General features: G+C 38.5%; 4 protein-coding genes and 1 pseudogene across 6 annotated transcripts; all 5 read left to right on the forward strand.

The window, feature by feature from the left end:
• Positions 1-1,169: 1,169 nt before the first annotated feature.
• LOC130234623 (gamma-crystallin M2-like) lies at positions 1,170-1,885 on the forward strand (annotated as a pseudogene).
• Positions 1,886-6,091: 4,206 nt separating this feature from the next.
• Positions 6,092-10,291, forward strand: LOC130234781 (gamma-crystallin M2-like). 3 transcript variants are annotated; one of them, XM_056465077.1, is made up of 3 exons: positions 6,092-6,115; positions 9,503-9,745; positions 10,019-10,291. In XM_056465077.1, exons 1-3 carry the CDS (start codon positions 6,092-6,094, stop codon positions 10,289-10,291), a joined length of 540 nt encoding a protein of 179 aa, XP_056321052.1. The 3 variants fall into 3 exon arrangements, with proteins under 3 accessions (XP_056321052.1, XP_056321053.1, XP_056321054.1); XM_056465078.1 differs by lacking the exon at positions 6,092-6,115 and adding an exon at positions 7,758-7,766; XM_056465079.1 differs by lacking the exon at positions 6,092-6,115 and adding an exon at positions 8,776-8,784.
• A 3,024-nt stretch (positions 10,292-13,315) lies between these two features.
• Positions 13,316-15,054, forward strand: LOC130234782 (gamma-crystallin M2-like; the record flags this gene model as incomplete). The annotated part of the gene is made up of 3 exons (XM_056465080.1): positions 13,316-13,327; positions 14,429-14,671; positions 14,782-15,054. Coding segments are annotated over 3 exons (528 nt in total), but the record flags the coding sequence as incomplete, so codon positions are not given.
• A 6,003-nt stretch (positions 15,055-21,057) lies between these two features.
• On the forward strand, positions 21,058-21,768 carry LOC130234624 (gamma-crystallin M2). The gene is made up of 3 exons (XM_056464865.1): positions 21,058-21,063; positions 21,150-21,404; positions 21,496-21,768. Exons 1-3 carry the CDS (start codon positions 21,058-21,060, stop codon positions 21,766-21,768), a joined length of 534 nt encoding a protein of 177 aa, XP_056320840.1.
• A 3,129-nt stretch (positions 21,769-24,897) lies between these two features.
• Positions 24,898-27,263, forward strand: LOC130234625 (gamma-crystallin M2-like). Its single transcript, XM_056464866.1, has 3 exons — positions 24,898-25,006; positions 26,592-26,905; positions 26,991-27,263. Exons 1-3 carry the CDS (start codon positions 24,898-24,900, stop codon positions 27,261-27,263), a joined length of 696 nt encoding a protein of 231 aa, XP_056320841.1.
• The last annotated feature ends 344 nt before the right edge of the window (positions 27,264-27,607 follow it).

Genomic DNA, 27,607 nt, shown 5'->3' on the forward strand with positions numbered 1-27,607 from the left:
CTCGTGAGAAGCAGGAAGATAACCTGATCACCTAATCTGAAGCGTGCCCATAACAGCTGGGCCGTGCCGGGGTGGAGTCTCCATTCTCCAGGAAATGTAACTGTTGTGAGAGTGTGTAAGCTGGCACAATAGAGCTTGTATGGGATATGAACGACACACAGCCCAAACTTTAATTAAGATAGTAACTAAAAGTTGCAAATGTCTCTGAAACTTTCATATAAAGCATTTGAAGCAACAGGGATTGTATTAACAGGAATATTAACAACAATGTATAAATGAAAATAAAGCTTTGGGTGTAGAGTGATTTTTAACAATTAAATCAGAACATTAAGAAGCCTTTGCAATTTTCCTTGCCATTTTCCATTTCCGATCAGCTTTTCAACAAGCTTAGTGTAGGGGTTGAGTATTTGGGGTTTGCTATAGGGTTGATTTGAGTTTTTTTTTATGGGGCATGAGTGGGGCAGTAACATCTAAAACACTGCCAGGCAGAATTTAGGTGACTGAGATGTAGGTCATCATCCAGGACAATCAGACGTAAACCTTTCTTTTTTGGGCAGGGGGAATTAAAAAACATACAGTCATCCAGAACCAATTCTGAAAAATTTGTAAATCTATAAAAAATATTAATAATAATAATTAATGGATTCCTCTTATGAGTTTATCTCCTGGTTTAATAGAAAACATTGTAATAATGATTTGTATATTATGTATGTGATTGGCATGAGATATTGCTTTGTTTGCCTTAAGGTGAATTTGTTTTATTTTCTCTAGTTCTTACAGTGGTTCATAATGATTTGTTGTGTGAGGAATTGACAGAATGAGACTCATAAATACTATACTATAAAAAACTATGAATCATCAGTGGAAGACTTGTTTTAACCAGGACACTACACTACATGAGACCAATACAGAGTCTTAGAAATGCATATAAAAACAAACAAGCAAAAAAGAAAGAGATAAATCTTAGAACTAAGAACTAATAACCAGTAGTTCTTTAGCTAGAAAGGTCTCTATGCCAACTTGCATAGTCAGAAACTGAGTAACAATAGGGACTGTGTAGTCTTTAGTCTTGGGCTTGTATAAAAGGACAGGTGACAGCAGTCAGTCAACAGCCAGAATCAGCTTCAGCTTCTCCCTTGTGGAACCACTGTGGATCAGACAGCGCAAACATGAAGGTAAACCTCAATCTAGCACCCATTCCATACAGTGAAACTTCAAAAAAATATTATATTTAGTTTTTTAAACTTTTCATAACAAAAACATTTTAGGTCACCTTCTTTGAGGACAGAAACTTTCAGGGTCGCTCTTATGAGTGTATGGGCGACTGTGGTGACATGCACTCCTACATGAGCCGCTGTCACTCTTGCAGAGTAGACAGTGGCTGCTGGATGATGTACGATCAGCCCAACTACATGGGAAGTGGATATTTCTTCAGGAGGGGAGAGTATGCTGATTACATGTCCATGTTTGGAATGAGCAACTGCATTAGGTCCTGCCGTATGATCCCTATGGTAATTAAAATTTTGAGGACTTATAAGATAATATTTTTATTTACTCTTAAAAATTTGTTGTCTGATACACTTGAAAATAACAATCTCATTTTGCACTTCAGTACAGGGGATCCTACAGAATGAGGATCTACGAAAGGGATAATTTCATGGGTCAGATGTACGAAATGATGGATGACTGTGACAACATCATGGACCGTTACCGCATGTCTCACTGCCAGTCCTGCCATGTGATGGACGGCCACTGGCTCTTTTATGACCAGCCTCACTACAGAGGCAGAATGTGGCACTTCGGGCCTGGACAGTACAGGAACTTCAGCAATTATGGTGGCATGAGGTTCATGAGCATGAGGCGTATCATGGACTCTTGGTACTAGTGTTTCAATAAAACGAATTCTGTACAACACTAAACATTGTGTTCTGAAAATATTTCCCACTATCTTATGTAAAAATACAAAAAAGTTCAGAAAAAATGTGAATAACTTAAAACTACACATACCTGTGTGATATTCATTTTTTGTCATCATAAATTAAAATCATATCTTCTCTGTTCCCAACACATCACACATTGAGAACAACTTCATTCGTGTTTTGAATGTGCAACTTTTAATTTCTGGTTTACATTAGAACCTAAATCTATCACCTGGAAGAAGATCAAGTTTTCACTTTAATATTCTGACTGACGATTTAAGCTAATCATTAGAGGTGGGACAAAGTGGTTGTTTTGCAAGTCACAAGCAAGTATTGACTCTTTTTATTTAAGTCTCACATCAAGTCCTGAGTTGAGACAGGCAAGTCCAACTCAAGTCCAGAGTCATCAAAATCCAGCTTCAAGTCATCAAACTTTAGTAAAAAGTCAGTAAACTTTAGACTTTAGTCATCAAAGTCATCACAAAGTCATTAGTGCACTTTGCCCAGCTAAATTTATCAGTGTAATATCCATATCATTCAAATAGTATCTTATATCAGGAAAAAAGACAGATTATGTTTGACATAGAAGTTTTTATGTTAGATGAGTGGCCTTAGTAAAACTACTGAATTAAAACTTTTGTTAAAAAATTTAAGTGCCTGATTAAAAACATGCTTGATGTCTGGCTTAAACCTGTCCATAACTGAAGGACGAATATTCAGTAGATATTGTTGATTGTACTGCAAAAGAATGACACATTTCAAAAACAGACACACATACACAGGAGAAGCACAAGCAGGGGGCATGCTAAATACATGGGTACCATTTTTCCAAATTCCAAATTTGACATTTTCAACAACTATACACATTTCCTCTGGAGTTTCGTGTAATTTCGCGTGTTTCTTTTTTAGTTTGTCAACTTTAACTACAGTTTGGCACAGTTTGGCACAGTTTAAAAACAGAAAACAGGTTATAAAAGAATGAAAAAGAAGAGAAAAACATAGTGCGATCTGTCGGACATAGCACAGTGCTCATTCAGTAAAGGCACAGCTAAACAGATGTGTTTTCAGTCTCGATTTGAATGTGCCTAATGTTGGAGTACATCTGATCATTTCTGGAAGCTGATTCCAGCAGTGAGGGGCATAGTAGCTGAAAGCCGATTCACCCTGCTTTGACTGAACTCTTGGAATTTCTAGTTTATAAGATCCTAAAGATCTGAGTGATCTGTTAGGTTTGTATTCAGTGAGCATATCTGTAATGTATAGAGGTCCTAGGCCATTTAGTGATTTATAGACAAGTAGTAATACTTTAAAAGCTATTCTGAATGTAACTGGGAGCCAGTGTAAAGACCAGAATCCTGGTCGTAGCGTTCTGGATGAGCTGTAACTGTCGACTGTCTTTTTGGGAAGGCCCGTGAGGAGGCCGTTACAGTAATCCTCCCTGCTGCTGATAAAAGCATGAACAAGTTTCTCTAAGTCGTCACTGAAAACAAAGCATCTAATTCTTGCAATGTTTTTGAGATGATAGTATGCTGATTTACTGCTTTGACATGTCTACTAAAACTCAGATCTGACTCCAGAGTCACACCAAGATTCTTGACCTTATTTTTTGTTGTTTACATTTACATTTACATTTAGTCATTTAGCAGACGCTTTTATCCAAAGCGACTTACAAATGAGGACAAGGAAGCAATTTACACAACTATAAGAGCAGCAGTGAACAAGCGCTATAGACAAGTTTCTGGTGTGTAAAAGTCTAAGAAGCAAAGTTTAGTAGAAAATTTTTTTTTTTTTTTTTTTTTTGAGAGAGAGAGAGAGAGAGAGAGAGAGAGAGAGAGAGAGGGCACAGTGGTATAGCCAGAGACAGAGGCAGTTGCAGATTAGGAAGGAAAGTGGAGACTAAACAGTTGCATTTTTAGTCGTTTCTTGAAGACAGCAAGTGACTCTGCTGTTCTGATGTAGTTAGGGAGTTCATTCCACCAACTGGGCAGATTGAATGTGAGAGTTCGGGAAAGTGATTTCTTCCCTCTTTGGGATGGAACAACGAGGCGACGTTCATTTACAGAACGCAAGTTTCTGGAGGGCACATATATCTGCAGAAGTGACAGCAGATACGAAGGAGCACAGCTAGAGGTCACTTTGTAAGCAAACATCAGAGCTTTGAATTTGATGCGGGCAGCAACTGGCAGCCAGTGCAAACGGGTGAGTAGCGGAGTGACATGTGCTCTTTTGGGTTCATCAAAGACCACTCGTGCTGCTGCGTTCTGAAGCAGCTGAAGAGGTTTGATAGAACTAGCTGGTAGCCCGGCTAGCAGAGAGTTGCAATAGTCCAGTTTGGAGAGGACAAGAGCTTGAACAATGAGTTGAGCAGTATGTTCAGATAGGAAGGGTCGGACCTTTCTGATGTTGTAGAGTGCGAATCTGCAAGATCGAGCAGTTCTAGAAATGTGGTCAGAGAAGTTCAGTTGGTCATCAATCGTAACTCCAAGGCTTTTTACCATTTTGGATGCAGTGATGGTTGCTCCATCCATCTGGATTGAAAAGTTATGGTGAAGAGTCGGGTTGGCAGAAACTTCAAGCATTTCCGTTTTCATGAGGTTAAGCTGGAGATGATGATCTTTCATCCAGAGTGAAATGTCTGACAGGCAGGCTGAAATGCGAGCTGGAACCGAGGGATCATCAGGGTGAAAAGAGAGGTATAGCTGGGTGTCATCAGAATAGCAGTGGTAGGAAAAACCATGTTTCTGGATGACTGTTCCTAAAGATGCCGTGTAGATAGAGAAGAGAAGTGGCCCAAGCACAGAGCCCTGAGGTACCCCAGTGTTTAGATGCTGTAGGTTGGACACCTCTCCCCTCCACCACACCCTGAATGACCTGTCCGAGAGGTAGGAACTGAACCATTGAATAACAGTGCCTGCGACGCCCAGTGACTCAAGCGTAGATAGCAGGATCTGGTGGTTTACAGTGTCAAAAGCAGCTGATAAATCCAGCAAGATGAGGACAGATGATTTAGAGTCTGCTTTAGCCAGTCTGAGATCCTCCACGACCGAGAGCAGGGCAGTCTCAGTTGAGTGGCCTTTCTTAAAGCCAGATTGCTTGTTGTCCATGAGGTTGTTTTGAGTAAGAAAGTCTAGGACTTGATTGAACACTACTTTCTCCAAAATCTTGGCCATGAATGGAAGCAGGGATACCGGTCGGTAGTTTTCAAGTAGCGTTTGATCCAGGTTGGGTTTCTTTAGCAGAGGGGTTACCCTAGCCTGCTTAAATGAAGTAGGGAATAGACCAGGGTCAAGAGATGTGTTAATTATGTGAGTCAGTGTTGGTATGACTGCAGGAGAAATGGCTTGCAGGAGATGAGAGGGAATGGGATCTAGCGGACAGGTGGTTGCATGGCTTGATAGCACGAGATTGGACACCTCAGACTCAGAGAGCTGGGAGAAAGAGGTGAGTGTGTGTGGTGTTGGTGGTGTATCTTGCGTGTTTGTTGTAGGTGCAGCAAATTGAGCACTGATTTTTGCAGTTTTGGTGCAAAAGAATGTAGCAAAGTCATCAGTAGTGAGTGTGGAGGATGCGGGTGGAGGAGGAGGATAGAGGAGGGAGGAAAATGTTTTAAAAAGCAAGCGAGGATTGGTGGCACTGATGACTTTCTGACGGAAGTATGTCTGCTTTGCAGAAGTAACCTCTGCCGAGAAAGAGGACAGAAGAGTTTGGTATGTTATGAGCTGTTCAGGATTTTTAGTTTTTCGCCAACTTCTCTCAGCAGCCCGAAGTTTTGAGCGATGCTCACGGAGAACATCAGAGAGCCAGGGTCCAGGAGGATTGGCCCGGGTTGGTCTGGATGTAAGAGGGCATAGTCTGTCTAGACATGATGTTAGCGTGGAGCAGAGTGTATCAGTGGCACTGTTCGTATCAAGTGCAGAGAGTTTGCAAGATGGAGGAAGAGAGTTAGAAACAATGGTGGATAGTCTATTGGGTGAGAGAGAGCGTAGGTTTCTGCGAAAGGCAACTAGAGTTGGAGTGTGTGGCGGCTCAGGAGTAATGTGGATGTTGAGATTGTTTGACCCTTAGTGCCAAGATACGCATTCGCTTTGAGAACCTCATCTCTGTTCCCAAATGCAATCACTTCAGTTTTCTCTTTGTTTAACTGAAGAAAGTTTTGGCACATCCAATTGTTAATGTCGTCAATGCATTGGCAGAGGGTGTCAATGGGGTTGTAGTCATTAGGCAATAAGGCTAAGTAGATCTGAATGTCATCAGCATAGCTATGGTAGGAGATTTGTTTTTTTCTCATTATTTGGCTCAGAGGAAGCATATAAAGGTTGAACAGGAGAGGTGCCAGAATTGAGCCTTGTGGGACTCCACATGTCATGAGTGTCCACCCCGAGCTACAGTATGGTCACCTATACTGACATAGTAACCTCTCCCTTGAAGATAAGATCTGAACCATTTGAGGACCGTCCCAGACAGCCCAACCCAGTTTTCCAGCCTTTCCAGAAGTTTGCTGTAATCGACAGTGTTAAATGCAGTACTGAGATCAAGCAGTACCAGTACTGTTAGTTTACCTGAATCTGTATTTAGGCGTATATCATTGATTATCTTTATAAAGGCACTCTCTGTACTGTGATGTGGTCTGAAACCAGATTGACAATTGTCTAAACATCCCTTGAAGTTTAAGAACTTGTTAACCTGGTTAAAAACAATTTTTTTAAGGATTTTGCCAATGAAAGTGAGATTTGAGAATGGCCTGTAATTGCTCAATAGGGTGTAATCCATGTTGCTCTTCTTCAAGAGGGGTTTAACAACTTTTTTTTAAATTTACCACTTTTAGAAGATCCATTTCTAAACAGTCAAACACCATTTTGAAGATTGATGTGGGGAGCATATCAAGACTGCAGGTTGATGTTTTCATAACTTGCATGATCTCTTCTAAGATTTTACCATTGATTGCCATGAAATCAGACAAAATGTCTGATTTCTTAAGTTGTGGTTGAGCTTGTCTGACTTCGAAACAACTTGGCTGATTGGATGAGCTGATTGCCTTCTGATGACCTTCTGATATTATTGGTCTTGTCAGTAAAGAAATGAGCAAACTCATTACATTTGCTTTCAGAATGTAGTTCGCTGGGAATCCTACTGGGGGGTTGTGAGTCTCTCTACTGTTGCAAAGAGAGTGCGAGAATTATTTAAGTTGGTGTTTATAAGGGTTGACAAGAAAGTCTGCCTAGCAGTGTTTAGTTCTACATTAAAAGCATGAAGACTGTCTTTATATATATTATAATGGACTACTAGTTTCGTCTTTCTCCGCATACGCTCAGCTTTTCTGCACTGTCTTTTCATCATTTGTACTCTTGGTGACCTAGTCCAAGATCCTTTTTGCCTGCCAGTCATCTTCCTGACTTTAACAAGAGCAATGCCGTCTATGACATTCTTAACTTTAGAGTTAAACAAATCAAGGAGAGAATCAACAGAGTCTGCAGATATGCTTGGTGCTGGCAAAATGGCCTTCATAAACTGCTCATTAGTGTTCTCTTTTTGACAGAGACAGATCTGTCTTCAAAAGCTGGAGTGATCAATATATCAAAGAAAATACAGAAATTATCAGATAGAGCAACATCCTTAACAACAGTCGATGAAATGTGTAAACCCTTAGTTATAAATAGGTCAAAAGTGTGTCCATGATTGTGTATGGGTCCTTGAACATGCTGAGTCAAATTTAAAGTGTTAAAAATCATCAGTTCATCAGTCATAAGTTCTTTTACAGCATTAATTTCAGGATTATCAATGTGAATATTAAAATATAAAAAATATAGTGATATTAACATACTGTAAACTAAAATCATTATGACTAAAGTATGTCTTTAAAAATTGAAGGAGTACTGCTGACGATACTAACTAACTTTGCCATCTGAATAAACATAAACAAAGAACACTGATCACACACTTACCAAATCTGTAGACAAATCCGAGACAGGACAATCAACACAAACTGAAACCGAATCTTCTTTTTAAAAGAAGATGAGTGGCAAATCCGGATTTCACCATTTCCAGATGCGAAAAGCTCTCGGGTAAAAAATATTCCTTACAAACATATTTTGCCCCATGTTAACAGACCACTGTAATCCTCATGTGAGTCCAGCTGCACTCTCATAGCGGGGAAATAAAAACAAAACCTGTGTTGCAGCACATTTATAAACGCAACACTGACGACCCATGTCTCCAAACAATTCTATTTCCACTTGTTTTAATTATGGATGGCCACACAACGTGGCGTCTCTCTGCCGTCTGAACATTGTAACAGATAAAAACAGTCTTCAAAGCTATATCATGCATATTAATGAAGTTGGTCGCTGGAATTTACACAAGGATGTCATGGCTGTAACGTAGCTTCTAAATTTCTTTTCAAACCGGAAGATCGAATTTGCTCGAAATAATGCAAAAACAACAAATTTTCACTTTTTCTGAAATATATGTGTCCTAATACTTTTTAGCAGCATAGCACACATATATGACTGTCAACGTCTCAAAAAATGTGTTTTGTTTAAAAGGACTATTCAAAAGATTAAAAAGAAAAAGAATTGTGTTACTAGACAGCCTCTCAAGTGAACTGCGACCCCAGATTAATAAAGGGACTAAGCTGAAAAGAAAATAAATGAATGAATGAATGAATTCAAAAGCATTTGAGGTTCAGTTTATGTACACTATATGATTTGGTGAGTGTTGCGAATTAAAATGTTACTTTACTGTGAGTAGTTTTAAATAATTTAATTATTAGTGATATTTTGTGTGTTTCAATGTGTTTAGAACTTGTGTTTATTATATGTTTCAATGTGTATATGATTTGACTTTGTTGAACAAAATTATGGTTAAGGTTGGGCACTTTATGGCAGTTATTTTGCCAAGCACAGCGTATTTATGATATGCAAAGTATTAGAAGATAAGCAAAGCATGAAAGGCAAGAAATGCTAAATGGGGTCCGTCATTTAAAGCTTGAATAATTAATTATTCCTTTTATGAGTTTAGCTACTGGTTTAATTGAGAACATTGTAATAATGATTTGTATACTTATGTATGTGATTTGGATTGAAATATTGCTTTGTTTGCTCATTGGCATTTTTACTTTCAAGATTACATTGTTTTATTTTTATCTTGCAGTGGTTCATAGTGCTTTGTTGTGTGAATCATCGGTGGAAGTCCAGGACATTACACAGCATGCGACCAATACAGAGCCTTAGAAATGCATAGAAAACAAACAAGCAAAAAAGAAAGAGATAAATCTTAGAACTAAGAACTACAAAACCAGTAGTTTTTTTGCTAGAAAGATCTCTATGCCAACTTGCATAGTCAGAAACTGAGTAACAATAGAGACTGTGTAGTCTTTAGTCTTGGGCTTGTATAAAAGGACAGGTGACCGCAGTCAGTCAACAGCCAGAATCAGCTTCAGCTTCTCCTTTGTGGAACCACTGAGGACCAGACAGCGCAAACATGAAGGTAAACCTCAATCTAGCACCCATTCCATACAGTGAAACTACAAAATAATTATACTTTTTTAAACTTTTCATAACAAAACATTATGCTTGAACTTTTAGGTCACATTCTTTGAGGACAGGAACTTCCAGGGTCGCTCTTATGAGTGTATGGGCGACTGCGGTGACATGCACTCCTACATGAGCCGCTGTCACTCTTGCAGAGTGGACAGTGGTTGCTGGATGATGTACGATCAGCCCAACTACATGGGAAGTGGATATTTCTTCAGGAGGGGAGAGTATGCTGATTACATGTCCATGTTTGGAATGAGCAACTGCATCAGGTCCTGCCGTATGATCCCCATGGTAATTTCAGTTTTCAAGGATTTATAAGATAATACTTTTTTTTTTACTGTTACAATTTGGCTGTCTGATAAACTTGAAAATAAGTCTCATGAGAGTGTATGGGTGTTCCCCAGTGATGGGTTGCAGCTGGAAGGGCATCCGCTGCGTGAAACATATGCTGGATAATTTGACGGTTCATTCCGCTGTGGCGACCCTAGATTAATAAATGGACTAAGCTGAAAAAAGAAAATGAATGAATGAATGAATGAATAACGGTCTAATTTTGCACTTTAGTACAGGGGATCCTACAGAATGAGGATCTACGAGAGGGATAACTTCATGGGTCAGATGTATGAGATGATGGATGACTGTGACAACATCATGGACCGTTACCGCATGTCTCACTGCCAGTCCTGCCATGTGATGGACGGCCACTGGCTCTTTTATGACCAGCCCAACTACAGAGGCAGGATGTGGCACTTCGGGCCTGGACAGTACAGGAACTTCAGCAATTATGGTGGCATGAGGTTCATGAGCATGAGGCGTATCATGGACTCTTGGTACTAGTGTTTCAATAAAACAATTTCTCCAACACTAAACATTGTGTTCTGAAAATACTTCCCATTATTTTATGAAAAAAATACAAAACAAAGTTCAGGAGAAATATAAATAATTTAAAACTACACATGCCTGTGAAATATTTACTTTTTGTCATCACAAATTAAAATCATATCTTCGCTGTCCCCACACAGTGAGAACAAATTCATTGGTGTTTTGAAAGTGCATCTTTTAATTTCTGATTTAGATTAGAAACTAAATCTATCACCTAGAAGGAGCACAGGTCACAAAAAAGTCATAAGCAAGTCTCAACTCTTTCCATTCAAGTCTCCAGTCAAGTCCTGAGTTGAGACAGGCAAGTCCAAGTCCGGAGTCATTAAACTCATCAACAAGTCATAAAAATTCAGCTTCAATCATCAAAAAGTAAAGTGTTGTTAGCCCAATTAAATTTATCAGTGTAATAACCTATATTATACAACCCAAATCAGAAAAGTTGCCAAGACGTATGGCAAACGCAAATAAAAAAGGAAGGATTTTCTAAATTTACTTTGACTTGTATTTCATTGCAGACAATACAGCAGCACATTATTTAATGTGTTCCTCAAGATTAAGGTGGGCAACAGTACCGGGTTTTCCTTGTCGTATTTTGTTCTTCAAAATGTGCCACACATTCTCTATTGACAACATGTAGGGACGGCAGGCAGGCCAGTCAAGTACCTGTATCCTCTTCCTCCACAGCCAGGACTTTGTAACGTGTGCCGAATATGGTTTTACATTGTTTTGTTGAAATATGCATGGGCGTCCCTGAAAAAGAAGGCAGCATATTGTGCTCCAAAATCTTTATGTACTTTTCAGCATCAATGATGCCATCACAAAAGTGCAAGTTACCTTTGACAAGGACATTGACACAACCCATACCATGACAGACCCTGGCTTTTGCATTTGTTGCTGGTAACAGTCTGGATGATCCTTGTCTTCTTTGGTCTGGAGCACACAGCTTTCATTTCTCCTCCAAAAAACCCTGAAATACTGATTTGTCTGATCACAGTACACATTTCCACTGTGTGATGCCAAAGTAGTCCTAAGCCCATGTGGTGATATCACTTATAGATGAATGGCGATTTCTGATGCAGTGCCATCTAAAAGATAGGAAATCTTAGGCTTGCATAATGTGCATGCATTCACACCAAAGGTGGCTAGAGTGTCAAAGTAGCTAAAATTCATTTCCATTTTCAATGGGAGCCAGCCATGTTTTCAGTGGGGTGTGTGTTGAGGAGAGTTGAAATCAAGATAAATTCTATGGTAATGAGCTATGACATGGTTCAGTGGCAACCAGTCGGAATGTAAAAAATCCACTGCTTGAACTGATTTCAGAGAACATGGCCCTGTGAACTTCTGGATTTCCAATTATGTACAATATTTTCTTACAGGGACATACAGTACATAAAAAATAACTGGAATGTTACTGATGCACAATAATGTTTATGTATATATATATATATATATTCCACTGTCGGGCCAATAGCCACAGAACAGCACACACAACCCGCCCCAGAATGCCCCCAAATCAAATGTCCCACAACCCACCCAGTTCAGTGGGAAGAAGAATGTCAAATCATAATCAGACAGATAAAGCACACCCCACTGCATCATCATGAAACGATTAAAATAGAGACAACCGTAGTAAAAAAAAAACGAATGTACAGCATTAGGCTATAATATATGTCTATACTTTTCCCCATAGATTTTATAACACTCATTAGGTAATTTTTATTTAAGAGAATAATTTAAGGATTCTGTATATTATTCGGTTATCCTAAGTAAAAGAAACCGTTAAGTGTTTCAGGATAAAAGAGCAGGTAGTACAATATAGGCTAACCTATATTGTTGTGCTCATGTCACAGCAGCTATCCACAATACGCATCAGTTTTGAGAAAAAAAAGTATCATCCATTTGATAAAAGTACAGTTAATTATTTCAGAATGTCATATCTCTGATTCTCCCCAAAGCAAAATAATTACGATTTAACATATTAAATATACCTCTATTAAAGCTCTACATTTAAAATTTCATTTTTAAATTTTACCACGTTACATACAAACATAAACAATTGTTTGAGAACATAGAACATGTTTTCACATGCAGTTTTTCCCGATCCGTTTGTAAAGCAGTGCAGGACAGAAAAGAAGGTAGTTTCTGATGGTTTCGTCCACCCCCAAAAAAACAGTAGCTATATGATCTTTCTTTCATTTATCTATTTATTTTTTTGGCACATGTACTCGTGCACAATCATAAAATTTGTGTAATGGCAGCCCACCAGCTTTACCAGACTCGGGCAAACTCTGCCTTTGCTTTTACTCTGCCCCAACGCCCCGCTTTGTCCCAAGGTATTCGGCGTGCTGAAAAAGGCTGGCCGCTGGCCCTGAGGAACCCCCGCTTTGGCCAAATCAGGCCTCAGAAGTGACTATGAAAACACCCTGGCATACTCGCTTTAAGCGTGAAAGTGGAAACGGGGGTATTGACAATACAGATGCTCCTTGAGGAGAACCAAGTTATTCTGTGCCACCACTGTAATTGTAATCTGTAATCTCCCATGTAACAGTCCAAATCAGGAAGGAATGTTTAACGCTTTGGGGTCTGACGGTGTTTGACTGGAGAAGTTGTTTTGTTTATTGAGATTGTGTTTTTGCACAAATCTGAGCTCTAGGCAGACAGTGGGTGCTTTGAGCACAAAACTCTGGAGATCAGCACACGTCAAACAGTTTATCAAGGATGTACTGATGGATTGCGTCTCACTATGGTTGTTAAACTTGATATTTAATTAATCTTGTCTCTATTTGCCAACTCTTCAGTCTTTTGAATCAGGTAGCGAGTCACAGCATCAGTACACTGCTTCAATCTTTCGCTTTCACGCTTGTACTTAGTAATTTTAGTGAAAACCTCAGATACTGTTGGCTGGTTCCTGTTGGTTGTGCACCTTTTTTACAAACCAAGTTTGTTGACGCCATTATAACGACACAGATCACTCTGCATATTCATGCCAGAGTCCCGTGGAAAAAGTGACTGACAGGTGGTAATTTGTGTGTGACTAATCTTGATTTATTTATGATTAGGTTATGGGTAGAACGAAGACCAGAGTTACATGGGTCACATGGGTAGAACGAGTCAGAGTCACAGTTGAAATGGTAGACTACAAAAAATGTATTCATTATGAATTAATTAATTGTTTATAAATAATTATTTCACCTACGATGACGATGCCATCATACGATGCCAAATTCCGATATCGATAGATAGATAGATAGATAGATAGATAGATAGATAGATAGATAGATAGATAGATAGATAGATAGATAGATAGATAGATAGATAGATAGATAGATAGATAGATAGATAGATAGATAGATAGAACTATATTTATTATAGAGAAAAATACATTCTGTGACCAACAATATATACTTGTTGACTTTTGGTCCAAATGGATTGAATATACAACTCCAATACAACTTATGTGTTTCTTGTATAAAACCTAAAAAGTTTCATGCCTATTTATAAACATTATGTCTACTTCATCTTTTTTCTGTAAATATTTTTTGTATAAATGGTAGATAACATAAAGGTATACATTATGTTCCTTTGTCATGAGGAATTGTGTAATTGTTTTTTTTTTCCCCTGATTAGGAAGTTTAACTTGTTTTTTATTTAACCGTTAAGCTGTCGTGAATTGTATTTCTGCAATAAATACTTAAAACACACAAAAAAGATTAAAACATTTAGTTACTAGTTCTTGCATGTCACAAATAGTGTTATACTTTTGTTAAAAAATAAGTAAATATATGTCTCTGTACTAAAAAAACTACCTACTAAGCTTGTGCTAGAAAGGTCTCTGTGCCAACTTGCATAGTCAGGAGCTGAGTAACAATAGGGACTGTGTAGTTTTTAGTCTTGGTCTTGTATAAAAGGACAGGTGACAGCAGTCAGTCAACAGGCAGAATCAGCTTCAGCTTTTCCCTTGTGGAACCACTGAGGATCAGACACCGCAAACATGAAGGTAAACCTCATTCTAGCACCCATTCCATAACATGAAATTCCAACCATTTTACCCATTTAAAATTTTCATAACAACATTATATTTGAACTTTTTAGGTTACCTTCTTTGAGGACAGGAACTTCCAGGGTCGCTCTTATGAGTGTATGGGTGACTGTGGTGACATGCACTCCTACATGAGCCGCTGTCACTCTTGCAGAGTGGACAGTGGTTGCTGGATGATGTACGATCAGCCCAACTACATGGGAAGTGGATATTTCTTCAGGAGGGGAGAGTATGCTGATTACATGTCCATGTTTGGAATGAGCAACTGCATCAGGTCCTGCCGTATGATCCCCATGGTAATTTCAATCTTGAGCATTTTTTAAAAAAAAAATATATATAATTATTTTGTGTGTTACAATTTTCTGCATGATAAACTTGAACATAACAGACTCTTGTTGCACTTTAGTACAGGGGATCCTACAGAATGAGGATCTACGAGAGGGACAACTTCATGGGTCAGATGTACGAGATGATGGATGACTGTGACAACATCATGGACCGTTACCGCATGTCTCACTGCCAGTCCTGCCATGTGATGGACGGCCACTGGCTCTTTTATGACCAGCCCAACTACAGAGGCAGGATGTGGCACTTCGGGCCTGGACAGTACAGGAACTTCAGCAATTATGGTGGCATGAGGTTCATGAGCATGAGGCGTATCATGGACTCTTGGTACTAGTGTTTCAATAAAATGAATTCTGTACAACACTAAACCTTGTGTTCTGAAGATATTTCTCACTTATCTTATGAAGATACAAAAAAAAAAAAGAAAATGTGAACAATTTAAAAAATACAAACATTTCTGTGATAAAACATATCATGTCTGTCCCAGCACATCACACATTGAAGACTTCTTGAAGATTTCTTTACATCAACATGATTGGTTACTTATCAAATGTGTTTTTAAATAAGCAACTTTTGATTTCTAACTGTCACCTGGATTAAAACAGGTTTTCACTTTAATACTGATGATTTGAGCCAATACAAATCTAAATGTAGGATTACAGTGGTCTCTCGCCATAAAGCCTCATTCACACTACAAGCAACAAGGGACCATTCATTTCAACAGAGAGCGAGCGACTTCCGGCAACCTCGCATCTTCGCGAGCGACAGCAACCATTGACGATCAGGTGGGTGTGTCTAGCGACTCGACAAAGTTGAGAATCCTTCAACTTTATGCAAATGAAGAGCGACTTTCTTGAGCAACAGCCAACAGGAGCACCAGTACAGCTCACTTGATCCTCTGTCAGCTTGCTCAGTGGCTGGTTGTATTCATGCTGTATATCCCTACACAGACCTGCGTTTGAAGCAGGTCGCCCCCCAGAGCAACAGGCAGCTACAAAGTCGCTGCTAGTCTGAATGAGGCTGTAACACGGTTCACCTTTTGCAGTCTAGCAGTTTCGCAGATTTTTTTGTGTACATTTTGACATGTTTTTACAGCACATTGTCTTCTGCGTTGTGAATAGCCTGATTAACATTGTCAATCAATCTCCTCCATGCCGTGTCTCCTGTACAATACAGAATGCATTCAGCTTGCTAAATTGACATAAATCTTTGATCGCTAGCAGTGTCTGAAGTGCTGTATTATACGTTTACAAGTTTTCTCCCCTACAAACCCCATAATGTTGATTAAACATTCTGCACCGTGCACCCACGGTAGGACCCAAAAAGCAAAGGAAGATACTAACCATCACATAAAAAGTTGGACTTTTGGAATGTTAAAGGAAGGTAGAAGTTACGCAAGTGTTTAAACAAGAGAGAAAAGTGTGAAAATGTAAATGCCTATCTGAGAAAATAGTGTAGTGGGGGGTTTTACAGCCTTAAAACATCTCTAATAATTGTAAAAAAATAAATCAGACTACTTCACATTTTTCACCTATTTCAGGTTATTTTAAGAACGTAACTCCCATGATTAACGATGAACCACTGTACTATCATTATTGTTTTCTTGTATGTTTATGAGAACATAGTCACAAATTCTCAACAAATCTTGAACAATCAAATGCTCTCTAGTTTCTGACATGCCCTGCCCCCTTCAAGATGCATATCATTTGCTTTTCATTTGATGCACTTAAGCTCAACCACTCTCACTTGCAGAGCTGTGATAATACAAAAACACTATTGGCTACTCTATGTCCCATATTCTTATTTTACAGTTGAGATTACACCAAACATGTTGTTATGATTATTAGTGATCTAGGGGCTGCAGATTGCTAACGGACTACAAATCCGCAAAAGTGTAAAGTTTCATGCAAACCCTTCCCTCTTTCGCCACTCGACACTCCCACCTAAACAAAGCTGGACTCACCCACTTTCCTGACTTTTTTTAAACTAGAGGTGTGAAAACACCCTGCTGAGATGGGGGGGGTTCAAGGCCCTTTAAGCTGTTGCTACATTATAAAGCGTTTTCATGTTTATGTCGTTTTTTATTTCTAGATGGTTTACCACTTTTTTATCAACAGAGTTACTTCTGCCAGAGCCACTGATGCTGCAATGTGAGCTCCTAGTATGACCGCTTTTGCCAGAGCCACCTGACCCACCAGAACCATCTGACATGCCAATGCCTCCTGATCCAGAGTCTCCAGACCTGCCAAATAGACCTTTTTCAGATGACATCATGTGTTGTCTGGTTTGATTCCACACAGTGTATCTGTACGCAGCACTACCATTAGAGAATTCACCTGTATATTCACTAAAGATATGGTTAGATGATGACTACAGCTGTTTTCTGTTGTCTGTATTCAAGGCAAGACATCTGACACCCTAAACAAAGATACCAATCAGCGAGATTTCCGCTTCACCGCGAAAATGGGAGGTTAAGCAGATTGCAGAAGTTGTATTATTTGTGTTGAAATAATTTTTAATGTGAAATAATTTTTCTATTTAATTTTTTATTTTATTTAACTTATTAATTAAAAGGTAGTACAGATATCAAATTAAAACAACCCAGTAGGTGGTGGCAGGACACTGTTTTAATTCATGTGAGGATGAATTATTGTGAATTTATTTTGTAATCAGTGAAATTGATTGCAGGGGGAAACGGTGGCTCAGTGGTTAGCACTGTCACCTCACAGCAAGAAGGATGGTGGTTCGAGTCCTGGCTGAGTCAGTTGGTATTTCTGTGTGAAGTCTGCATGCATGTGTGAATGAGTGTGTACTGGGTTGCAGCTGGTAGAGCATCCACTGTGTAAAACATAATGTATGCTGGATGAGTTGATGGTTCATTCTGCTGTGGCAACCCCTGATGAATAAAGGGACTAAGCTGAAGGAAAATGAATGAAACTGATTGTATTTTCAGACAACATTCTTACTAGGTAATATGAGAAGATTTAGTAGGGAATTTTACTCATGCTGGAACATTTACATATAATCGTTTATATGCATTTATATTCTTAGCAAACTAAGTAAAAATAAATAAATTAATAAGGGAATGAATGGAATTAATAAGTGAAAAGTTTGAAAATATATTATTTCCTTAAACAATAGCTTACTCCTATTAATAACTAGCAAATGTAATAATTTTTAAACTCAGAAAGCAGTTCAGTATAAAAGAAACATTTTGACACAAGCCTAATGTTTATATTACAGCAACATGTAATTTTCAGTTTGTTGTGAATTTTCCAGAGAAGTGTCCCATTCAAAGGTAAAACAGAACTACCAATACACTGCATTGCAAAAAAAGGGAATTGATGTCAACTTGAAAAAGGTCTTTTAGTCTGACCCAAGCTCATGCACATGTCACTCCGCTACTCATCCGTTTGCACTGGCTGCCAGTTGCTGCTCGCATCAAATTCAAAGCTCTGATGTTTGCTTACAAAGCGATCTCTGGCTTTGCTCCTTCTTATCTGCTCTCACTTCTGCAGATTTATGTGCCCTCCAAAAACTTGCGTTCTGTGAATGAACGTCAGCTCGTGGTTCCATCCCTTAGAGGGAAGAAATCACTTTCCCGAACTCTCGCATTCAATCTGCCCAGTTAGTGGAATGAACTCCCTAACTGCATCAGAACGGCAGTCACTTTATGATGTGATTGCCTGCAGGAGTGCCCTTGTGGACCCCTGGAGGACAATTCTTCCATTACCCTTATCAGCCTTCCGGACCACATTTTCCACAATGCAAGATATATTCAGCTTTCAGCAGACTCAAGATTCAAATTTGTGTGAGAAGTTTTTGCTGAGTTCATTTTCTAAAGCATTTCAGAATGTACTTCGACAAGAGAGTGTGATGAGACACGCATCTTTTTAATATTATTTTATTTGAGTTTTTTTTAATGGGCACATTAATAAAAAGTTTTTAAAGTAAAGCTTAAATTTGAATAAAGTAAAAAAGTTTTCAAAGTAAAAATGTCTAAAACCTCAGAGGGGATAAATGGGTGCTAATTGAATGTGAAAGGTGCAGACAATCAGTTTTCTCTGCCTCAGCATAAAGCCCTTTATGCTGGGTTCACACCAATTACGGAATTAAGTATTTGAGGAAATACACACCTGGATGCAAACGTGAGAATAAAGGCGAATTACCATCCAATGGTGCGAACAATGGAATACGTGACACATTTGCCGTGAACGTGAAATTTGCCTTATCCGTGACTTCCACATTTCATATGAACTCAGCCATGTTGACCAATCAGAAAAAAGAAAAGAGCTTGCAAGCTAATGTCATGTGGCAAAAACACAGCGGTTACTAAAGTAACCTTCGTTCCCTAGGAAAAGAAAAAAATGCTTTCTTTGAGGTTTTGGTGGCGTTGAAAAACGCTGTTGTCATTGGACAATGCAGAGCCCGGTCCTCTGCCGGGGAAAGAGCAAGTTCCCTTTTCTCCAGATGGCCCGTCTCAGAGACCCTTTGCGGTCTGTTTAATGGCTTGATGGCGCCCTGGGGAAGGGGTGCTGCCTGCCTGCGGGGTGCTCGGCGCTGCCGCTTGGCCGGAGGCGGCAGAGCAGGTCTTGAGGCCGCAGGCGGCGCCCTCTGCGAGGAGCAGTGGATGTAGATGGTTCGTCAGGGTGAGCAGTCTTACGGTCCCCCAATAGATGACTTTGCCCATCGCATTTGACTGCTCCTTCACCGGTGTGAACTCCTGGGTGAATTCACCAATGGTGTCGCCGAACAGGCCAGCCTGCGTTATGGGCAAGTAAAGAAAGTGAACTTTATCAACTTCGCACATTTCGGCCAGGTTTAGCCATAGGTGGCGTTCCTGGACCATTAATGTGGCCATCGTCCTTCCCAGGGCACACGCAGCCAACTTGGTGGTATGCAGAGCGTAGTCAGTTGCAGTGCAGAGCTCGTGCAACAAGCCTGGGTCGGAACCAGAATCGGGCAGAAAAAGGTGCCCTCCAAGACTGCACGAGCCTACTGTGCACCTCTGGGAAGAAGGGGACAGAAGGCTTAGAAGGTCTGGCCTTCTTAGTATCCTCCACGTAACACCCATTTAGTCGGTCCGGCCATGGGGCTGGGTGATGAACCATCTCCAGGTCCATGGCCGAAGCAGCCTGGAAAAGCACGGCCAACATGTCCGCTTCTGGATCCGGCACGACATCTTGAAAAAGACGTGTTGCACAACTGTGTTGCTCTTTTAGGAAACTTGCAACAATACAAAGCGCTCTGGAGGACTGGACCCAAAGAAAGTTTTGGTATGAGTCACCTGATATTGCATTTTTGTGAGAAAATCTGTGGTTTTGAAAATACCCTTGTTTGCGTGGACAGCGCCTAAAGGTCTGATCTGTTCATCATTACCTTGTAATTATCGTTTTTATATATTATTGGACATTTGTGACTTCATAGTCATAAATAAAAATTAAACTGTAAATGAAAAACAAAAGCTATGAAATGTATAATTATAATTAAAAATAATAATTAATATAAATATGACAGGTAATTGTTTATATGTGTTTTTTTAATCACGTCCATCAGATTGATGGATAATGAAAAGTCTTATGCAAACTCTGCTTTAAATTATTATAACAAAAATTTGTATAGTGCATAATAAATTTGTACATTTTAATTTTTTATGATTTTTAAAAATAATATAATTTGTGATTTAAATAATAATTTAGTAAAAAATAAAATACATTTTATTTGACAAATTATATTAGAATCAAAAATTACATTTTATAGATAAACTATCAGTAATATAGTTTAAAACCATAGCATAACAAAGGGTGTTCACTATTATGATATGTTGAGAATGAATTCAATCTAAAATAAATATTACTGTGAATCAGAGATCAACAATCCTGCTCCTAAAGGAGTATCATTCAGCAGATTTAATCCCCAAGCCCAATCAAACACACCTTAACCAGGTAATAAATGTTTTCAGGCTTTCTTGATAATTACAGGCAGGTGTGCTGGAACAGAGTTAAAACCCTACAGAAGCAGTGTTGGTAATCCCTACTGCAAATTATTACTGAAATTTCTTGTTGTTTGTCAGATTCACATTCTTTCTAAGCAATATAAATTCAAGAGAAAATATAGTCTTTTGTACTAACAAATGTGAAAACTAAGATCTACATAACAAGCTTTAGCCAGAAAGCACTCTGTGCCAATGTGCACAGTCAGGAACTTACCAACAATAGAGGCTGTGTAGTCTTTAGTCTTGGTCTAGTATAAAGGTACGGGTGACAGCAGTGAGTAAACAAGCAGAATTAGCTTCACCTCTCTCTTGTGGAAGCACTGAGGATCAGGCATCGCAAACATGAAGGTAAACCTCACATCAGAACCTATTACCAAATGTTTAACAGATTTTCGATTTGGCACATTTCACTTTAAATCACTAAAATATTAACTTTGCATTTTCAGGTCACCTTTTACGAGGACAGGAACTTCCAGGGTCGCTCATATGATTGTATGGGCGATTGTGGTGACTTCTCCTCCTACATGAGCCGCTGTCACTCTTGCAGAGTGGAGAGTGGCTGCTGGATGATGTACGATCAGCCCAACTACATGGGAAATCAGTATTTCTTCAGAAGAGGAGAGTATGCTGATTACATGTCCATGTTTGGAATGAACAACTGCATCAGGTCCTGCCGTATGATCCCTATGGTGAGCCCAATACAACTTACAAAAGTAAAAATATATACTTTACTTGAATCTGTGATGTTAAATTGCAGTACTGACTTTTCTTCCACTACAGCACAGGGGATCCTACAGAATGAGGATCTATGAGAGGGAGAACTTCGGAGGTCAGATGTACGAGATGATGGATGACTGTGACAGCATCATGGACCGTTACCGCATGTCTCACTGTATGTCCTGCAATGTGATGGACGGCCACTGGCTCTTTTATGACCAGCCCCACTACAGAGGCAGGATGTGGTACTTCAGGCCTGGAGAGTACAGAAACTTCAGCAATTATGGTGGCATGAGATTCATGAGCATGAGGCGTATCATGGACTCTTGGTACTAGTGTTTCAATAAAACGATTTTTATACAACACTAAACATTGTGTTCTGAAAATATTTCCCACTATCTGATGGAGAAATACCAACAAAGTTCAGAAGAAATATTCTTCAATAAAATCTCTATACAACATCAAGTTCTGTTCTGTAATTAAATTCAAACATACAGATGTAAAGAGAAAAAAAACAAAACCTGTTTAGGAGAAATTTTAATAATTGTAATTTTCACTTGTACTGAAAGTGTAATGCTTAAAAAACTAGAAATAATGTAAAGAAATGTTGTCCTACTGTAAATATATCAAAACTCAATTTTAGATTATTAAGAGTTTAATTTGGACAAACTTAAATGTGATTTTCACAGTATTTCGATTTTTTAACCCTTGGAATTTAGATTTGATCACAAGAATAAAAAATATTTTAAAATACATATCAAAAACAATTACTTAAAATAATATTTCATGATTTATTTATAGTTTTTCTCAAATAATTACAATCTTTAATAACAAATGTTTGACTAGTCCAATTACAGTAAAAAAAAGATAAATAAATAACTTATCTGTAGCATTTGTCTTACTATAAATAAAGCCGCATCCAATCCCAGTGGTCTTCTAAGTCAGTACGGGCCATAATTCCAACAAATTTCTAACATTAAAAATGAAACAAACTTCTTCATGATGCTGCATCAAAGCTGCTGTGTTTGTGGATGTTTGCAAGTTTACGAGGGTGTCATCATGTGATCTGCATTTGAATGCGGAAGGCAAGAATCTTCAGCAGAGGATGAGTTTAGTTCAGGCAATATGGCATATCGCATTCATTCCCTACGGATTACTAAACTGAGGAACAGTGTTCACTCACTTAAAACTGTACATTTCAGAGTTTATGCAAATGTGTCTCCCATGTCTGTGAGGAAAATATTCATAAATTTTCAACTCATTTTCTAATGTGTTTGAGAATCATGTTGACAGAAAAACAGAAAGATAAAGCATGCCCTGTCTGTTTAATTTTGCAAAAACATTATTTAGTATATATTATAAGATTATTTAGTAATTATTAATATATACAAATACAAAACAGACACTTAAAGTTTTGAAGTTTTAAATCTGTGCTTGTCTTATCAATACAACCAAAAATGAGTTTAATTAGCTCGGTTTAGCATCTGCTCATCATGGAGTTTATAGAGCATCAGATTCACTGCGCATCCACTGTTTCTGAACTCATGGTTGAAAGATCCTATCGCTGAAAGACAAAAAGATGACTTTTAATCATAAAACTCCAACACAGGCTGTTTGGGAAAGTTTGCTCAGGGCTACATTTTAGAAAACCGAGAAACATGCCCACTGGTACATATGTCTGCATTTTGTGTGTAAAACAATGCTATGGTGCGGTAACGCTAATGGCACGTATGAGAAAACAGAGTAAAACTTGTGTACATTGTCCGTCTGTATACGTTTTATTGTATCTGTGCCAAATCTACTCTTAATAAAAGTCCCTACAGAATATGCTGCATTAATGCACTTAACAAAAACTTTTTATAACAACAGTACTGCAAAGCATGATATACTGATTATTTCAAAGAAAACAAATTTTTATCCCTGAAAAAACAAACAAACATTAAATTGATGTTTATTCAATGGCATAATAATCTAAACAATGACAATATATTATTTATTTTTTGTTTATCAAAGTAAGCCTTTTATTCATACATTCATGATTTAAAGTGTTGTTCTACGATAGGCTATAGGGAAAGACAGTGAAGCTAGGACCAGAAGTGGTTCAGTTGTTTGCTGTGAACATTTCCTTTTGCTTTACTACAGCTCCTCCTACAGGCAGTTATCTTATTCACCTCCTTCCACATATCTTCCATGTTTTTTCTCTTCCAGTTTCCTTTCCACTTTCTTTCTGAAAAATTTCCTTTAAACAGCACTTCAATGTTGTCAGGTCAACATCCCTAAATTCCCCTTTTCTTATTAAGGAGGTTTTTAACATCACCCAAGATTTATTATTAGGGTAACAGAGCACAATCTTTGTGGGGACAACAGTGTCAATGCAGAAGTTTAAATAATCAGTTGTAAAATGAGTGGCTGTCTCTAAATATTCCCCATGGGTGTCCTGCAGCACACCCCAGTCAGTAATTTCTCAAAGCAGCAATTGTGCACATAATAATTGGCTGGCTTTTCACTAAGGGCTTGTATTTTGGTTGAAGATATGTCATATTGTGATCTGATTTTCCCAGTGGAAACAGGGGGTGGCACCTTAAGCATCTCTCACATCACCATACATGACATAAGCATACCTGATATACATGATGACAATAGTCCCAATTTTCTTGTTGTACAATCAATTAATTGAAAAACTGATTGACTGTACAACTGACCCATTGAAATCCAGTGGTGACTGAAGTCACCTGAGATGGGCCAAAATATATATAAGTGTGTTGAGCTTGAAGTCTGGCAACTAAAGAATAAATCATGTCACATGCAGTGTCTAATAGGGCACTCAATGAGGCATATACACATACATAACAATGGCATGTGAGAACTCCCTTGGCATCTAATACGGCCAGAGACTAACCCGGTTTAACTCCACATCTTTACAGCATACGTTCTCCCTAACAGTAACACGGCCTGGGTTGCACCATCTGTTGCTTATATACAAAATGATTTCACCACCTTTCTTTTTTCCCATATAATTTACCATCTCTGTCTGAACAAAACTGAACTCTGGTAACTCCAAGTTAGTATAGAGTTAAACACACTACATTCTCTGTATAACTTCTAGTACATTACCAGAGCACCCAGTTCCTCAGAATTGTTTGCCATTGTTCACATTTCCCATCATTACTGACGAAAATGGGCTTGTATCTCCATCTTCTCTCTTGACACATGACTTTAACTTGCCCAGTCTGTGCCCATGATTGCACCACTGCTCCTCTGGGAAAATATCCATGGGTAATTCGCTAAAACATTCCCCTGCAAGCAGCAGATTTCTTGTGTAAAAAGTTTGCTCTCGCCACACCATAGCATTAAAAGTTATGTAACCATATTATAACTGCCATCATACTATTGTGTTAAAAGCTCCATATGCACAGGATACAATAAAATACACAGGCAAAAAAAAAACATTAGGGACTACAGGACATGAAGCTAAAGGAACTGCTGCCACACAAGCCAGTGCATGTGCATCCGTCTACTCCAGAGTATCTGGAGGCTTCTACTCATGTCCTTGTATTCAACAACTTCTCCCTTGGTTATGGACACTATCTATTTTTTTGCGCATTTTGCATATGCGCATAAAAAACCAGTTGATGGAAACGCCATGATGCGCATACATTTTGAAAATGTTACATTAAAAACTTATGCGCATTACTGAGTAGGATAAACTTTTTATTCGATAAGAAAAGATGCGCATGAACTACGATGGAAACACTTTTACCAAACAAATTTCAGTATGTGCATTAAAAAAGGTCATGTGATTTTGTTATAAGAGATCATGTGATGATGAAAATGTACGTAAATGGACAAACCAGCAGGCTGAGCACACTGTAAAACAACTAAACTGTTGTTTTGGTCATTCTGAAACACCTTAGTGTTTCAGTATTAGTGCTTTTATATTAATGACCTCCAGAATCAAGAGCGTCTGTGCTCTGCATCTGACACCTTCAACGCCACCGTGTGTCAGGATTGCCTTCTGAGGCGCAAGTCATTTATTAGATGAAGAAAAGATTGACGCAGCTTCTCCTACCGCAGTAAATTCAGTTTTTACTGTTGATATTTGGCACCAGTTAATCAGGAAGTTACGATTTTGTTCACTTTGACTCGTTGGATGGAAACACTGCTTTATTCGCACGTCTTTAATGCGATAATCCAGTTTTGCGCATAAAGTTCATTCACATTTTTGGATGGAAACATAGCTACTGTAGACTAGTGTTGAACTAGAGTTGTGACATTCTGTAAATCTGCAAAGGAGCAATCTTCCAGGAGGATGAGGGTGAAGACAGACTTCATAAACATTCATGAAACAAAAAGTATGTAACCAAACTTATAATCACTTTTAAAGGTCCAGTCTTCTGTTACAGGTAGATAGAGAAACACTGACAGAGAATAAGAGATACAACTTTGTTTTAAAACAAGTCTAGTCAATAAAATGAAGAAACTGACATGTTTGTTACATGTTTATGACTCGAGATTAATATTAAAAATAATTTCAATGTGTTAAACTAAAATGTGTGAGATATCATGTAACTTTTAGTTTAGCGCCAATTTATAAACACATTCTTACTGTTCATTCAAAAGACTGCCATTAATGTCTGATAATAATCGAAAGTTATTTTCCATCTGGTTTATATAACTTTAAAGCATAAAATGCATTAATATATGGTTTAGAAAAAAAATGGGTTGAGTACCAAAAAACAACAACAACAACAACAATTGTTTAGTTTTTTCATGATCCTTCATGATAATATAGAGAATGTTCTACAAAACATTACCAGAATTTTATGCTATTTGTCAAATTCCCAATCTTGTTAATGAGATTCACACATTCTGACAAAAATAAATTGTAAGAAAATATATTACTTTGTACTAACAAATGTGAACACTAAGATCTACATACCAAGCCTCAGCTAGAATAGCCTATATGACAACTTGCACAGTCAGGAATTGACTAACAATAGCTACTATGTAGTCTTTAGTCTTGGTCTAGTATAAAGGTACGAGTGACCGCAGTCAGTAAACAAGCAGAATCAGCTTCAGCTTCTCCCTTGTGGAACCACTGAGGATCAGACAGTGCAAACATGAAGGTAAACCTCAATCCACCACCCATTTCTGAACAGTTCACATAGCTCTATTTTTTCACATATTTTACTTTACTTCACTTAAACGTAAACTTTCACTTTTTTTAAAGGTCACCTTTTTCGAGGACAGGAACTTCCAGGGTCGCTCTTATGAGTGTATGGGAGACTGTGGTGACTTCTCCTCCTACATGAGCCGTTGTCACTCTTGCAGAGTGGACAGTGGCTGCTGGATGATGTACGATCAGCCCAACTACATGGGAAGTGGATATTTCTTCAGGAGGGGAGAGTATGCTGACTACATGTCCATGTTTGGAATGAACAACTGCATCAGGTCCTGCCGTATGATCCCCATGGTGAGTTAAATTTTCAGCTTGTTTAAGATAAAACTGAATTTATTTAATTGTATTTTAAAAGTAACAACCTTCTGTTCCACTACAGTACAGGGGATCCTACAGAATGAGGATCTACGAGAGGGACAACTTCATGGGTCAGATGTACGAGATGATGGATGACTGTGACAACATCATGGACCGTTACCGCATGTCTCACTGCCAGTCCTGCCATGTGATGGACGGCCACTGGCTCTTTTATGACCAGCCCAACTACAGAGGCAGAATGTGGCACTTCGGGCCTGGACAGTACAGGAACTTCAGCAATTATGGTGGCATGAGATTCATGAGCATGAGGCGTATCATGGACTCTTGGTACTAGAGTTTAGTGTTTCTATAAATAAAATAACTTCTAGAATGATAAATTATGTGTCTTCAAAATTAATGCCACCATTTTCTTGTATAATGCACACACAAACTTGTATATACAAAGAGATAATCAAAAATCAGAAACAAGTTGATTGCAACTGGATTGCAATATATCTTGAGGTAATATGAGTAGAACTGCTCTTATATTGGGTTTACACCAAACACAGAGCACACTGTCACTCGCTCTAGTTTGATCTTGCAGGATGTTTTTCACGTCATGCTGATTTTCTGCTCAAGCTAAATAATTTAGGCTTGCACAGAAGACATGATTAAGGTAAATTCCATGTCTTCCATGCA

This window comes from Danio aesculapii, chromosome 9 (assembly GCF_903798145.1).
Source record: "Danio aesculapii chromosome 9, fDanAes4.1, whole genome shotgun sequence".
Taxonomy (NCBI): domain Eukaryota; kingdom Metazoa; phylum Chordata; class Actinopteri; order Cypriniformes; family Danionidae; genus Danio; species Danio aesculapii.